The sequence below is a fragment of the Curcuma longa genome, unplaced genomic scaffold (assembly GCF_044706935.1).
Source record: "Curcuma longa cultivar G26 ecotype Majalengka, Jawa Barat unplaced genomic scaffold, ITB_CL_G26_1.1 contig_15020, whole genome shotgun sequence".
Lineage (NCBI taxonomy): Eukaryota > Viridiplantae > Streptophyta > Magnoliopsida > Zingiberales > Zingiberaceae > Curcuma > Curcuma longa.
This window is the reverse complement of record NW_027429942.1, coordinates 5,688-21,316: the sequence shown is the minus strand read 5'-3', so window position 1 is coordinate 21,316 and position 15,629 is coordinate 5,688. Positions and strand designations below refer to the sequence as shown.

Sequence of the window (15,629 nt, the reverse complement as noted above, 5' to 3'; positions counted from 1 at the left end):
TAAATAATAGAACAAAGAAAAGTATAGAAAAGCTTGTTGAAATCTCCATAAGCTCTTGGTTAATATTTGACTGTGCCACTTAGTTTTTAGATTATGAATGTGAAGTTTGTGCACCATTAGAGTAGAGAATGCACCTAATCTCACCCAAAGGGAAAAACTCACATAGAGAAGTTAAACTGGAAATTGATGAGCCAAATTGACTTTTTTTTTTAAATTTTATTTTCTTTAAAATTGTTTTCATTTAAACTATTTTCTTTTCAATGATAATTATTTCCCGTTTGCATTATTCTTCCTTGAGGAAAACTTGACTTTTAACAAGTTATCGATTTATCTTCTTATATCGTCGTTTTCAAGCACAAGGAACAATTATTTTGATAGCTCTATTTTAGTAATATTTCTTCATTATTTTTTTATTTGGATGTCCCTTCATAATGAGAAAGAAATAAATGCAGTTTATTATTATTTTTTGCACTTTGACTTTGAGATATTTCTTTTTAGTCATTCTTTCAAACATGTAAAAGAATATTTGAGTTTATTATATGATGAGATTAATATCCATGTCTTTATTGAAATCACGTGGTGCAAAGGTAATAATGACGAGGATGATTGATCAAAACTTGTAAAAAAATCAAAAATATGAAGACGCTCAAACTTCTCCAAACAAGCATATCCTTTAATTTAAAATATAAATTTATATTTAAATGAGTTGGAAAGTTAAATGAATAATCATTGTAATTAATCTTTCTTACAATATGACTAAATAAAGTAGATATAAATGATATGAATATAATTAATGCAGATGTGATGAGTAAATTTGAATTGATAAATGTAATAGGAAACTTTATCCTACTAATTAGACATTTTATAATCATTACTTAGTATATTTTCTATCATTTTATCAACAAATATATTTCTAGTATACAAAGTGGAACTTTTGATTTGGTAGATAGAAGAAAATAAGACATTTAATTTAGTTGGTTGACAAACATCATAAATATAAGTAAATATAGAAGGAATTATATTAAGTGATTTATAAATTTTTAAGTTGGTATTTTGCATTACTAGATTATGATGCTTGATTTGTTTAATTTTCTCATTTGATTTCTTTTGATAATACGAATGAGTTAAGATTTGAGAGTTAAGTCATGGTATCAAGTTAACTAGTCTGTAAAGAGGTCAAATCAATAAAAGGTTTTTCTAATACTACATTGTTAAGAGACTCATGTGTTTTAAAATGACTCTTGTATATTGTTATCATAAAGTTGTTTTTATTGAGATGGAGATATTAAAATGTTTATTTGAGCACAACTATTTCATTTTAGCTACAAGTTCATGGATTGTAAGATAACTAATGTCTTCTAGTGATATATTTGAGTTCAATTCGCTAAAGTTCTTTTGTTTTTACATATTTGTTAAACAATCATCTCTTAAAATTTAATATGACATATCTTTTCATTAATTATCTTTTCATTTTATACCAATGTGTGATGAGTTCTTGTTCTTCTTGGACTCTAATACTTTGCACTTGTCGCTAATAAGTTTTATCAGGTCTACTGAGTGTGAATTTAGCAAATTGTACATGTTTAGTAGAGGTTAAATTATGTTAGTCAAAATTATTAGGACCTTACGAACTAGAAGGGAGAGATTGAATAACTCAAATCGCTTTTTGTATTAGATTGGACAGCGGAAACTTGAAGCAAAGACACACCACATTACATACACAAATTAACACATTAATTTTACTTGATATTCGTCTTCTTGAGGCAAATAATCTAAGAGTCCACTCCTATCTCTCAACTTCCACTAAACTTTCTCCTTCTGGTCAAATTTCAAAGGCGGAGAAACCTTCTTATAGTAGGATTACAAGCATGCTTACAAAAGTAATAGCAGAAAACACAAAGAAGAAGAGGACTTTTACAATGATCTTAAGAGTTGATTCCTCTTCTTCAAAAGGTTTGCTCTAAGTTGAGTAGTAGAGCACCAGAGAGCTTGTTGAGCACTAGAGCATGAATTCTTAGAGCTTTGAGCATGAACAATAATTCTAAAATGGCTAGCTTTCACCTTTTATATCAGCTTAGCTTTTTCCTAAAACTATTCGATTGATTTCCTTTACCAATAGACTGATTTGATCAGTGATCAAATAACAAGGTCCTAAACCTTTTGACATCCTATCTGTTTGTCAAATTTTCAAATATCAATCGAATCGATTTGTCCATCAATCGATTGATATGACCAATCGAGTAACCAGTTGAATCAATTATCTTTTGTTCACTTCTAAAACAACACTAGCCGACTGATAACCCTGATCAGTCGAATCGATTTTTTTTATTTGCTTCTGAAATAACATCAATCGATTGATGACCCTGATCAGCCAAATTGATTCACTTCTGTTTGATTTTGATCAAAATCAGTTGATTGATAGACATAATTAGTTGACTGCAAAAATATAAATATCTGAACGAGCTCCGCCTTGCACCAAAGATCGTCTCATTTTAATATCCAAGTTAAAAGTTATGTCCTTCGAGAGTTTGCTTTATTGAAATTTTTCATTGTCTAGCATCTGTTCAACCTTGACCTATCGGAACTTCCTCGTTGCCTGACATTTAATCAACCTTAACTTGCCGGGACTTCCTCATTGCCTAACATTCAATCAACCTTGACCTGTTAGGACTTCCTCGTTGTTTGATATCCGATAAACCTTGACATAACTGGATGTAACCAAAATAAGTATCTCAACAAGTTGTTCATCTTTTATTTTGCATAATTGACATTCAACTTGCTCTTGAACATCCTTTGCTACATGCTCCTGAACATCATCTACAACTTGATTCTAAACATCCTCTGCTTGCTCAGGAAAAGATACCGTGGCAAAGTTCTGTGTAATTTGATCATCAATTTGTTCTGCAACAACTGTTAGGGAATCATATCAGTTGATAGCAAATGTTCCTCTAAATCTAATGGAATTAAATCAACTTTTATTTTTGATGAAGGTAGTTGTCCAATCATCCTCTTTATTTTTCTACGCATGAGGCTATTTACTTCTATCGGCATATTCTTAGAAGGGCATGGGGATTGTTATGATTTATGATATGTTATACACATCCATACCTACAATACAATAAGAATGGTTATAAATTTTGAGTGAATGATATACATCAATGAAGTTACAGTAAAATATAACAACATATAGCAAAGAGTTATGCAAATTCTTTCAACATGGGATTTTGATTTCCCTCAAGGCCCTCTAGCTTGGGTCTGAATGAGAGAATCATACAAATGTCCTTCATCTGAAGGACCTCTCATACAGTTATAAACAGTCTTACATTAATTATATCTATTTAAAATTTTAAAGTCGTCTACACAATCAATTAGTGAAAGTATTAGTAATTTAGATACACTACTAGTAGTAGATAATAATATGCAAATACAAAACATCCAAAATAAAAAATTGACAAAATAGAATATCAGAGTGAGTAGATGGTTGTTTGCTGATGTTGATGTTCATCGGCATTTTCTCTAATTCCTATTTTGAATAATCATGATCTCTAAAATGTTGAAGGTAGAGTGGGGTGGAATCGATATTCAAATGCAAAGGAACTTCATTGCCATGGTATGGAAGTCCTAGGATTAGTGCAACATCTTTTCTTATGAATCTAATCTTCTGATTTTGAAAGAAAACACTTAACTTGATAGTCTCAATTGTTAAATATATTTTGTATAAGGCTTTTGATATTTGCATTATCTAGTATATCTAGGACCCAGGTAAATGAACTTACTACTTATCAACTTCATTGTTAGTCATTTGGTTGCATTTATGACACGACTTAAACTGGAGGATATTATTTTTTTCATTGTATTTTCTTATGATATGCATGAGAAATAGAGCTTATAAGGGAGGTTGAAACACTAAACGTCATTTAATTTTGTAAAATAAATACTTAATATCTTAGTGATATATTACAATGTTAGTTTTGAACAATAAAATAATATATCAACAAGTTCTGTTGAGGATAGCTTATGTTGTAGTATCTATTGAATCGTAGCTGCTACAACGTAACATACTAAGACTAGAATATTGTAGTAGCTATGATTGTGGTAGTTGTTAGAACGTATTTAGACCACAAACCAAAATGTTATAGCAGCTATAATTTTATAGTTACTATAACGCTGTATTTGCTACAATAATGACAGTTGGATGTCTACTGCAATAGAGGAAGATGTTCGAGCACTTGAACGAAAACTGAATTGATACTAAAATCTAAACTCTAAATACATAAGAGGAGAAAAGTCCAACGAAACTCTAAACCCAAAATACTGAAATACATCTGACAAAGAGGAAGCTTAGGATCGATTGACAAGCAATTGCAGTGGAGTTGATCGGCGAAGACGATAAATGGTGAAGCGAACGAGGGATTTTGAAAGAGGAGGGTTCGAAATGTTTAGATTTTTCGAGAAGAATAAAATACTAAATGTATTAGATTTTATTCCCACATGCCCAACTAATTTAGGGTTTCAAGTGAACCGGTATGCAAACTAACCAAACCAGACCGATTAGTTGATTGAGAACAGAAGAGTAAATATACAAGAGAATGAGATATCTTTTTGATTAAAAATTAATATAGGATGCTCCTTTTGATCATTCGACATCCTTTTCACTTTTGCCCTATTTATTTTTATATAACTACGGCTCATTATTTACATATTATGTACTACTGTTTCTTATATATATATATATAGTTTGATAATTTAAATTTAAAAATATATAAAAAAACTGATGGTAGAAGTTTATCATTAATTTATATATTTATCACCACTCTATTGCCTTTTAGAATTGCTATAAGTTAATTTTAACAAAAGACTAAGTTTCACACCTTAGTTATGATTTTTTGGAATAACAACTTTAAAATATATGATGACAGAGCAGAAAGTCTAGTCAACGGACATGGATGTGTTTGGAAGGTGTGCGTGACTAATTTGGAGAGTTGAGAATGGCTGACTAATTCAACAAATTGTTAACAACCAATTAGAAAAATAAATGGAAATAATATGGAGAATAATTGGTTTAATTAAAATATTTTATGGAGAAAAACACTCTTTTTTTTTAAAACAGTCTTTTCATCGCCAACCCTTCACCTACCTCTAGAAAAGTACCTGTATTCTTTTAAATCTAATTATTAAATTTTCTTCCTCTTCTTTTATCTCCTCTTAAAACTCTCTTTTAGATCAAATTATTAAAATTTCTTCTTGCAACTCTTCTTCTTTATCTTTTTAAGGGGGCATTTGATTGAGAATTATTTGTCCAAGATTATTAATAATAATCTTATTTAATTTAGATTATCAATGATTCTTGAATAATATAATATTACTGTTACGTTAGCAAAATGAGTTATAATCCTCAAAATCTGATAACCTTAGTAAGGTAAGATTTTTCATAATTTCAGAGATTAATAATAAATTTATTTTAAAAATATCCTTCAATATTTATCATTTAAGATAAAAATATCCTTAAACTTTAATCAAATATTAAATTGCCCTCAACCCATTTTAGTTGACTCATTGCAACTCCCGATTCCAAAACAGGGTTTGTTTCTTCGCTCCCGTGTGTGCTGCCATCCTGGTCTTCTGTCCGCGCGAGGGTGTCGCCGGATCGAAGATCTCGCCGTCCGCCGAAAAGCAAGAGGTTGTTCTTCTTCCCACCGCGCGGCGTCGCCCTCCTTCGTCGGCTGCTGGAAACAGGAGAAGCGAGACGCGCGAGAGAAAAACAAGGCAGAGACGCGCTGTGGCCGGCCTTCGACCGTCACGTGACTTCCTCATCGCCAGCCCTCAGTGATGATTGTGTGAAAACACCAACGCCTCTGTTCATCTTCTCAAAAGGGCACGACGCTGCCCTGCTTCTTCTCCACAGCCGCGACGCCGCTTGCCAGCTGCGATCCAAACCTCCGTCCGATCACGATCTGTGCCTCCCCACCGACTGCGATCCCGCCTCTGTCCGATTGCACCTCTGAGTGCCAGCGGTTATGCACCCTCTGCTAAGCGGAGAAGAAGGATAATATTGTAAATATAAAATTAAGATATACATTAAAACCTTCAACCAAATAAGTTTTACTATGTAAGTTTAGAATTGAATCAAATAATATAAGTTGTATTTTATTTCATATAATCTTGGTTATGTAATTACTTCTACGTGCGCTTCTCAATTTACCTTGATGGCCGGTGGGAAACTTCTATGGGGCTGGACTGGTCACCTCCAGAGATAATCAATAGGGCTAATTGAAATTTATCATTTTTTTTAATTATGTAATTACTAAATAATCACATAATCAAAGATTATATATTATAACTTGAACCAAAAACCCCTAAATATTTTCAAAAACACGCCCTGCCACAGAGCATCAATTCCTGACTTCTGTGGAACTAATGTTACTTAAATTGCTTTGGAAAGCCAAGTGAAAACCAACTTAAAATCGCATTAATTTGGTCAAAAGTAATTAAACCAAATTATTTGGTTCGAGTTGATTTTGTGAGCATGGCATAATGTTGACTTTTCATTTCCAAAGAAAGTCAACATGTGAGAAAAAAAAATGTTCAACTCAAGAATTCTGTTTCCACATTAGTTTGCGGATTAGAAACTTCTTTATAGAAGAACTTGAGCAACTTTGTTAAACAAACGCAAACCAATAAACTTCCATGGCCAAGATGCAGTTCTTTCTTTTCCACCTGCTGGAAATAATAGCAGCAACAGCTTTGGTTGTTCTTGGTCAGTCTTCATCTGGTATGTATCGAAAAGAAAGCTTTGTCCATGATCTTTTGCAGCTCGTCATCTACCATTAGACTCTTTCCTGAGGAAATGGCAACCTTTCCTGACCTAACCATTTGTGCAGGAGATTCACTGATCCCGAACAGCTCACTCATCAATGGCCAGACCTTGATATCAGCAGGAGGCATGTTCGAGCTTGGCTTCTTCAGTCCTGATAAAGATTCAGAGAATGGATATCTAGGAATTTGGTACTACGATCGGCCGCCGGGACAAAGCATAGTAGTCTGGGTTGCCAACAGGAACAGGTCTCTGCACAGAGCCGCCGCCGCACTGAACCTGACCTCTACCGGAAATCTAATCCTCTTCGACGGAGAAACACTTGTTTGGTCGACGGGAACATCCACAGAATCTAATTCTGCACGCTTGCAACTTCTAGATTCAGGTAATCTGATGCTGCTGACCGCCGAAAACTTCAGCAGCTGGACTCTATGGCAGAGCTTCGACCACCCGAGCGACACGCTTCTCCCGGGCATGAAGCTCGGATTCGACCTCCGAAGAAACGCTTCGTGGCAGCTCGTGTCGTGGAGGAGCGACGTAGATCCCTCTCCAGGCAACTACACTCACGAGGTGGAGACTCGCCGCTGGGGGTTCCAGAGTTCATAACGAGGAACGGAAGCACCAAAATCCATCGAAGCGGACCATGGACCGGCCATGGATTCGTCGGCCTTCCTGCGACGATGAGCAGCGCCTTGGCGAGGAGCTTAAACATGACGTTCGTGTCCAACGAAAACGAGAGCTACTACATGACTGAATACAGGGACCAGTCGATCCTGTCGCGGGCGGTGATGGGAACTGATGGAAGCTACAAGCGGTGGAACTGGGAAAATGGAGAATGGCGAGTGTTTTGGTCATTTCCGGAGGATGATTTAGATCAGTACAATCTCTGTGGGAGCGGCAGCGTTTGCTACAGGGGCTACTATTCTTTCTCCTGTAATTGTCTGCACGGGTTTGTGCCGGCGGCGGCCGCCGGCAACAGAAGCAAAGGGTGCGTGAGAGAGAAGCCCCTGAACTGCTACTCCAACCAGGTTTGGAAGGTGCAGAACGTCATGGTGCCGGACACTGAGAATGCCACAGCGCACGGCGGGATGAGTCTGGATGCATGCGAGCGCTTGTGCTTGGGCAGTTGCTCCTGCGCGGCGTTCGCGCTGCTGGATGGGCCGAATGGCTGTGTGACTTGGCGTGGCGAGCTATCGGACATGAGGCATTATACCGACGGAGGAAATGATCTGTACGTTCGCCTTGCAGGTACTGTAATTGTTGATTGATTGGATTTAGTTCGCAATTCTCAAGAACTTTGCTTCTGCAGAATCATCAACATCAATGAGGAAGAAGAAGAAGAAGAAGCGTGTGTTGGCGATTACGATACCAGTGATGCTTGGATTTCTGCTACTTTGTTATCTAGTCGTAGCCATGAAGAGGCGAAACAGAGCCCTGAAACAAGGAACTCAGAATCACATCGAGTCCTCGGTCAAGGAGACCGAATCAAATGTGGAGAGCGGTAATGGCTTGGCTTTCATCACTGCACTGTGCTTAATGTCGATTGTCAATGGTGGTGTTCTTTCTCACAGGTGACTCGCAGAGCCTCCCTGAACATCCTGTAACAGAGCCGATGCCAAGTTCAGACTACTCTCTTTGTTCGTCATTAAGCTTTGTTTGAGAGATTTCTACTAATGGAAAGTGTGATCTTTGTTCCAGGTTCGATCATCGCATTAGGGGTGCTACCTTCCTACGATTTATGTACCATAAAAGCTGCAACGAATGACTTCTCGAATGAAAACAAACTTGGAGAAGGTGGATTTGGTGTTGTGTACAAGGTAGGATTTCAAGTACTACTCGTTCTTCCAAACTACAAGTCTGAAGTAAACTTGAGATTTTGTCAGGGAGAGTTGCAAGATGGACAAAAGATCGCGGTCAAGAAACTATCAAGATACTCCTCGCAAGGCCCAAAGGAGTTCCAGAACGAGCTATCGCTAATCGCCAAGTTACAACACAGAAATCTGGTTCGTCTTCTAGGCTCATGCATTGAGGGAGATGAACCACTCATCGTCTTGGAATATATGGAAAACAAGAGCTTGGATACATTCATCTTTGGTTAGTATGTTTGCCTCCATTAATTACCTTCACAAGATATTCATGAATTATTTGTTATAATTTTTAATAATGATTTGTCCTCAGACAAAACAAGGAGCCCAATGCTAAATTGGCAAAAGCGTCTTGAGATTATAAATGGGATCGCTCGAGGGCTCCTTTATTTGCATCAAGATTCTATCTTGAGAGTCATTCATAGAGATCTTAAGCCAAGCAATATCCTCCTCGACAAGAACATGACTCCAAAGATTTCAGATTTTGGCATTGCAAGAATATTTGAAGGTGATGAAGCTTTAGAAAATGCAACTACAAGACCCGTAGGGACAGTGTAAGTTTTCGAATAAACACATCAGTATTATCGTCACATAGTCACATAAACAAATAGTATTAATTAGTGTTCTATTCATCAAATGCAGTGGTTATATGGCACCGGAATACTCAGCTTATGGAGTCTTTTCATTTAAATCTGATGTATTTAGCCTTGGTGTGATAATACTGGAAATCTTGAGTGGTAAGAGGAATAAAATGTTCAGAAACACGGATGCTAATATAAACCTTTTAGGACATGTAAGAAGAACTTCCATACCTACTATATACATGCTTTTATCTCTTTATGTTGTTGTTTAAAATTTAAAATTTGATCCCTCTAATTTGCAGGCATATAAACTTTGGAAGGAAGGTAGATCTTTAGAGATTCTTGATGATGCGCTAGATCATTCATATCCTACTGCAGAAATCCTTCGTTGCATTCGATTGGGTCTTTTATGTGTACAAGATAACTGTGAAGATCGACCAACATTGACAGAGGTAGTGATGATGTTAGCAAGTGAGGATCAACTTTTGACGCCACTTAAACAACCTACAATAGCATCAATGAGTGGTGTTACTACTAAAGAAATAAGTCACTCAATTACAGGAAGATAAGTTCAAAATCTCTTATCATCTATGCTTACAAAAATATACCTACTTTGTGTACCATTTTTTTTGGAGAGTTGCAACTCTTCTCCAACTAGGTGATCAACATATAAAATTTGCCTTATTGATCTAACTTACATGGCCTTGCGCAAATTCAAATCAATCAAGTATAGTTTATAGCACCCAAATTTATTTCTTACTCAATGAAAAAAAAATAAATTTTATCTTTTTTCGTTCGGAGTCGAGGATGGATCCATGAAATAGAATTAGGGAGGCTTGAACTTAATGTAATAAAAACAATATGCATTATTTGTTGAAGGCATATGCTCCACCAATGAAGTTTTTGAAATTATTTTTTTAAATTGACGATTCTGACTTTCAAATTTTGTACCTAGATACTCTAACATATCTGATTGATAAGGTCACATTTTTAGATATGAACATCTTATTTCATCTCGTACATTAATATGATATTTACAATCTATTTTCCCCTAGATCTTGTTCAATATAAGTAGAGGATGACTTATGATCGTTGTTATGAGAGGAAATTGAAAGAATTTGGACACTTGAAGTTGGAAGACATTCACTAAATTGATGTGGACCAAGGAGGGGATACAAGCTTACAAGACAAAACCAAGGAGGAAGAGGCATTGAAGGGAATTGGAGGACCCATGACAAGATCCAAGACTAAGAGAATGAAGCAAGCTTTGGAAGGCTTAATAATGGAGCTCAAGGAAAAGGAGGATCAATGCACAATGGAGGCAACAACTAAATGGATCACATTCCTTCAACTTGAAAGTGAAATTGGGCCAACATAAAGACAAAACTTGAAGGCCCAAATCTACATGATCCAAGATGCATTCAAGGGCTACAAGTGTCCAATTTTCGTTGGTATTTTTGGGAGAATTTTCTGAAATAATTTTTGATGTCTTTTGGTGGGTTTTTAATGCTTTTTGGGAGTTCCTAAGCTAGTATTATGGGAAATAAATGTCATGCATGCATGCATGCATGATAATGGTGCATAATTAGTGCCTAGTGGGTCTTAGTGGATATTAAAAGCTTAGTGGGAAGTTAATGTTTCAACCTCCACTAAGTCTATATATAGGAGAACTCTTGTATGGCTAAGGCATGTTGAGTTTGAATGAAATTAGAGTTTTCTCTATTGTGAGAGCTTCCTTTGGTTCTTAGGCAAAGAACTAATCTTGATCTTATCAAGGCAACTTGTGGCGATCAAAACCCCCATGACTTATCACTCACCTTCTCATCTTTCTTGAGTGTGGCGTCAATATCCTTCCCTACATCTGAATATCAAGGCGATCCGTTCCAAGGTATTTATCATTTGGTATCAGAGCCTTGGCTCCTTGATTTTCAGGTTTGCGTTTTGTTCTTGTTCATTTTTCGTTCTTGTTCATCTTTGTTGATCTCTCATCCTTAGTATTCCATTGGTGTTTTCATTCTCCATCTCTCTTTATCGCTTCTCTATTTGGGTCCTAAACTCAAAAAAAAAAGAAGGGTGTTACTAGAGTCATTGTGTTTTGACTAAAAAAAAAGAAAAATTCAAAAAAAAAGGAAAATTCAAAAAAAAGGGGAAAATTCAAAAAAAAATTTGTGAAAAAAAATCTGGGCAGAATCAAAAAAAAAAAAAGGGATTTGTGAAGTAAAAGGACCCAATATTCCTCTCATTGCTCTTGATCGTTGCTAAATTTCTTGTTCTATCCATTTATTTCTCTTGTTATACTCATATTTTCTTGTTGGTTTCTTGCTCATTTGATCGTCTACTTGTTGTCTTGAGAAAAATCATTGATAAGGTTCTTTTCTTAAGAGCGTATAAAGGAAGCTGAGTGGATAAATTTGAGTGCAACCACGTGAGGTGAGTGGTGAGGTCTTTCTAACATTTCTTTTGTAATTTTCCTTGTCATCTTTTTTGTTGCAAGCATGAATGAGGAAAATTCCTCTAGGCAAGATCCTAATAGGCTTCAAATGGAGGCACTTACTCAACACTTTGAGAGGATGCTTCAAAGACAACTTGAAGGCTTACATGAAAGGATGGACCGACTTGAAGGAGGAAGAGTTTCTAACCATGGGGGCAATTCTAATCATGAAGAATCTCATCAAGAAAGTGACCTATTCTATGGTTCTCCAAGAGAAAGAAGGAGGCGTGAAGGGGGAAGAAGACATGAAAGAGGAGGTAGAGACTATCGACATGAAGATGATCTAAGAGGTGTGAAAGTCAAGGTACCTTCCTTCCAAGGGAGGAATGACCCCGACACATATCTTGAGTGGGAAATGAAAATAGAGCAAATCTTCTCATGCCACAACTACAATGATGCAAAGAAAGTGAAGGTGGCTGCCCTTGAGTTCACTGATTATGCTTTAATTTGGTGGGATCAAATGCAAAAGGAGAGAAGAAGGTATGGAGAGCATCCTATCAACACTTGGGATGAAATGAAGACTTTGATGAGAAGGAGATTTGTGCCTTCCCACTACCACAGGGAATTGCACAACAAATTGCAAAGACTCATCCAAGGGAGTAGGAGTGTGGATGAGTATTACAAGGAGATGGAGGTGGCTTTGATTAGAGCCAATATTGTGGAGGATAGGGAAGCAACCATGGCTCGGTTTCTCCATGGCCTAAACCGAGATATTGGAGACATTGTGGAGTTACAACATTATGTGGAGCTTGAAGACTTAGTTCATCAAGCAATGAAAGTAGAGCAACAATTAAAGAGAAAGGGCATTATGAAGAAACCATCTTCTTCAAACTACTCTTCAAGTTGGAAGGACAAGCCAAAGAAGGAGGGTTCTTCTTCTAATTCAAAGGAGGTAACAAGCACTAAGAAGCCTTTTCCTACTACTTCTTCTTCTACTTCTAAGAGCAGGGATATCAAGTGCTTTAAGTGTTTGGGAAAAGGACATATTGCATCCGAATGCCCGAATAAGAAGACTATGGTGGTTAGGGATAATGGGAGTATCTCTAGTGAAGAAATTTCTTCTCATTCCTCTTCTTCAAGCGATGAGGAACATGATGGAGCAGCCTATGCGCAAGATGGCGATCTCTTGGTGGTTAGGAGGTTATTGGGAAGTCAAGCCAAGGAGCATGAGGAGGACCAAAGAGAAAATATTTTTCATACCCGTTGCCTTATTCAAGGTAAAACATGCTCTATGATCATTGATGGTGGGAGTTGCACCAATGTGGCAAGCACTAGGTTGGTTACCAAACTCAACCTCAAGACTACACCGCATGCAAGACCATATAAACTCCAATGGCTAAGTAATAGTGGTGAATTGGTGGTGAATCAACAAGTGCTGATTAATTTCTCCATTGGCAAATATGAAGATCAAGTTCTATGTGATATTGTACCTATGGAGGCAAGCCACATTCTTCTTGGAAGACCTTGGCAGTTTGATAGGCGAGCTCACCATGATGGATTCTCCAACAAGTTCTCATTTCTTCACAATTCCCGCAAAGTCACACTTGTACCATTATCACCTAGGGAGGTTTGTGCGGATCAAATAAAAATGAGAGAGAAAAGAGAAAAAGAAGAGCGAGAGCTTAAGAAAGAGAAAGAGTGTGTGAAAAAGAAAATACTTGATTTTGAGGACAAAATTCAAAAAAAAAATAGAGAATGAGGAAAAGAAAGAGAGAATGAGGAAAGAAAAGAAAAGAGAGAATGAGGAAAAGAAAGAGAGAAGAATAGAAAATTTGTTTGCAAGAGGAAGTGAGGTGAAGAGAGCTTATTTGACAAGGCAGCCTATATTTCTTCTTTTGTGCAAGGAAACTTGCTTGGAAACTAATACTAACTCTTTGCCTAGTGATGTTGTTGCTATTTTGCAGGATTTTGAGGATGTGTTTCCCAAGGAAGTACCTCACGGTTTGCCACCAATAAGGGGAATAGAACACCAAATGGACCTTATTCCTGGTGCTTCTCTACCCAATAGGCCAGCCTATAGGAGCAACCCTCAAGAAACAAAGGAGATACAAAATCAAGTGGAGGCAGTTAACCCATGTGATTGGGTGTGGGTTCATAAAAGGATGGAAATCAAAGCTTCAGAGGAGATGGACCATTGTTGGAAGAATTAATGACAATGCTTACAAAATTGACTTGCCCGGTAAGTATGGTGTTAGTGCAACATTTAATGTGGCTGATTTGCGTCCTTTTGATGTAGGTGATGAAGATCTAAATTCGAGGACGAATTCGCCTAAAGAAGGAGGGAATGATGTGGACCAAGGAGGGGATACAAGCTTACAAGACAAAGCCAAGGAGGAAGAGGCATTGAAGGGAATTGGAGGACCCATGACAAGATCCAAGACTAAGAGAATGAAGCAAGCTTTGGAAGGCTTAATAATGGAGCTCAAGGAAAAGGAGGATCAATGCACAATGGAGGCAACAACTAAATGGATCACATTCCTTCAACTTGAAAGTGAAATTGGGCCAACATGAAGACAAAACTTGAAGGCCCAAATCTACATGATCCAAGATGCATTCAAGGGCTACAAGTGTCCAATTTTCGTTGGTATTTTTGGAGGAATTTTCTGAAATAATTTTTGATGTCTTTTGGTGGATTTTTAATGCTTTTTGGGGAGTTCCTAAGCTAGTATTAGGGAATTGTGGAAATAAATGTCATGCATGCATGCATGCATGATAATGGTGCATAATTAGTGCCTAGTGGGTCTTAGTGGATATTAAAAGCTTAGTGGGAAGTGTGGTAGAGGTTAATGTTTCAACCTCCACTAAGTCTATATATAGGAGAACTCTTGTATGGCTAAGGCATGTTGAGTTTGAATGAAATTAGAGTTTTCTCTATTGTGAGAGCTTCCTTTGGTTCTTAGGCAAAGAACTAATCTTGATCTTATCAAGGCAACTTGTGGCGATCAAAACCCCCATGACTTATCACTCACCTTCTCATCTTTCTTGAGTGTGGCGTCAATATCCTTCCCTACATCTGAATATCAAGGCGATCCGTTCCAAGGTATTTATTTCGTATCCAGTTTATTTATTTATTTATTTAAAAAATTAATACTTAATAAAAACTTTATAGATAATATAAAAAAATTGGACTATAGCTCAGGATAGCCCCTACATGTTTGGCTGGGTAGGTTTTATCTGCTATGGTATATGATGATACTATCATGGATAACACTCTACATGGCCAAGCATTAAACCTTGACTCAATTCCTATGGAATCAGGTAATCCACTTCTTCTTCTTTCTACTCATCATGAATTTGTTGAAACACCTCCAATAATTATTATAATATTTTAACCTTGATTTTTCAATATTCTTTAGGAAAAAAGTAAAATCATGTACTCAACATCCTATCTTTAATTTTGTCTCTTATCTATCTCCTTCCTATATACTTTTTTCTTTCTTGTCTTCCTTCCATTCTATCTCTATACCATAGGGATTGAAGGAAGCTGTTAACCATTCTAGATGGAATGATGCCATGGTGGAAAAGATGAAAACTTTAGTTAAAAATGAAACTTGAGAGCTTGTTGAACTACCTTTGGGCAAAAGGGTGATAGGATGTAAGTGGGTTTTCATAGTGAAGCATGCGGCAAATAGTTCTATTGAGAGGTTAAAGGCTTGGTTGGTTGCAGAGAGTTTCACTCAAACCTACGAAATTGATTACTAAAATTTTTTTACTTATCTCGTGTTGCTTCTAGGATGGTACCTTCAATAGTTTGATGTCAAAAATGTCTTCCTACATAGTGAGTTAGAAAAAATAGTTTATATGAAAATTCCACCTATTTTTTCTTGTCAAAAAATTGAAGCTAGGTCTATCACTTAAAAAGCCTCTATATGGGGCTT

General features: G+C 36.6%; 1 protein-coding gene and 1 pseudogene across 1 annotated transcript; both read left to right on the top strand.

The window, feature by feature from the left end:
• The first annotated feature begins 6,687 nt into the window (after positions 1-6,687).
• Positions 6,688-9,829, top strand: LOC141816205 (G-type lectin S-receptor-like serine/threonine-protein kinase At4g27290; annotated as a pseudogene).
• A 1,926-nt stretch (positions 9,830-11,755) lies between these two features.
• LOC141816203 (uncharacterized) lies at positions 11,756-13,901 on the top strand. Its single transcript, XM_074704029.1, has 2 exons — positions 11,756-13,318; positions 13,656-13,901. The coding sequence occupies exons 1-2, from the start codon at positions 11,756-11,758 to the stop codon at positions 13,899-13,901; spliced, it is 1,809 nt and encodes a 602-aa protein (XP_074560130.1).
• The last annotated feature ends 1,728 nt before the right edge of the window (positions 13,902-15,629 follow it).

Bases quoted from the DNA above. Each gene is read 5' to 3' on its own strand.
- LOC141816203 (XM_074704029.1), top strand. From the start codon at position 11,756: ATGAATGAGGAAAATTCCTCTAGGCAAGATCCTAATAGGCTTCAAATG. The intron at 13,319-13,655 runs GTTTGTGCGGAT...GCTATTTTGCAG, and splicing joins TACCATTATCACCTAGGGAG to GATTTTGAGGATGTGTTTCC.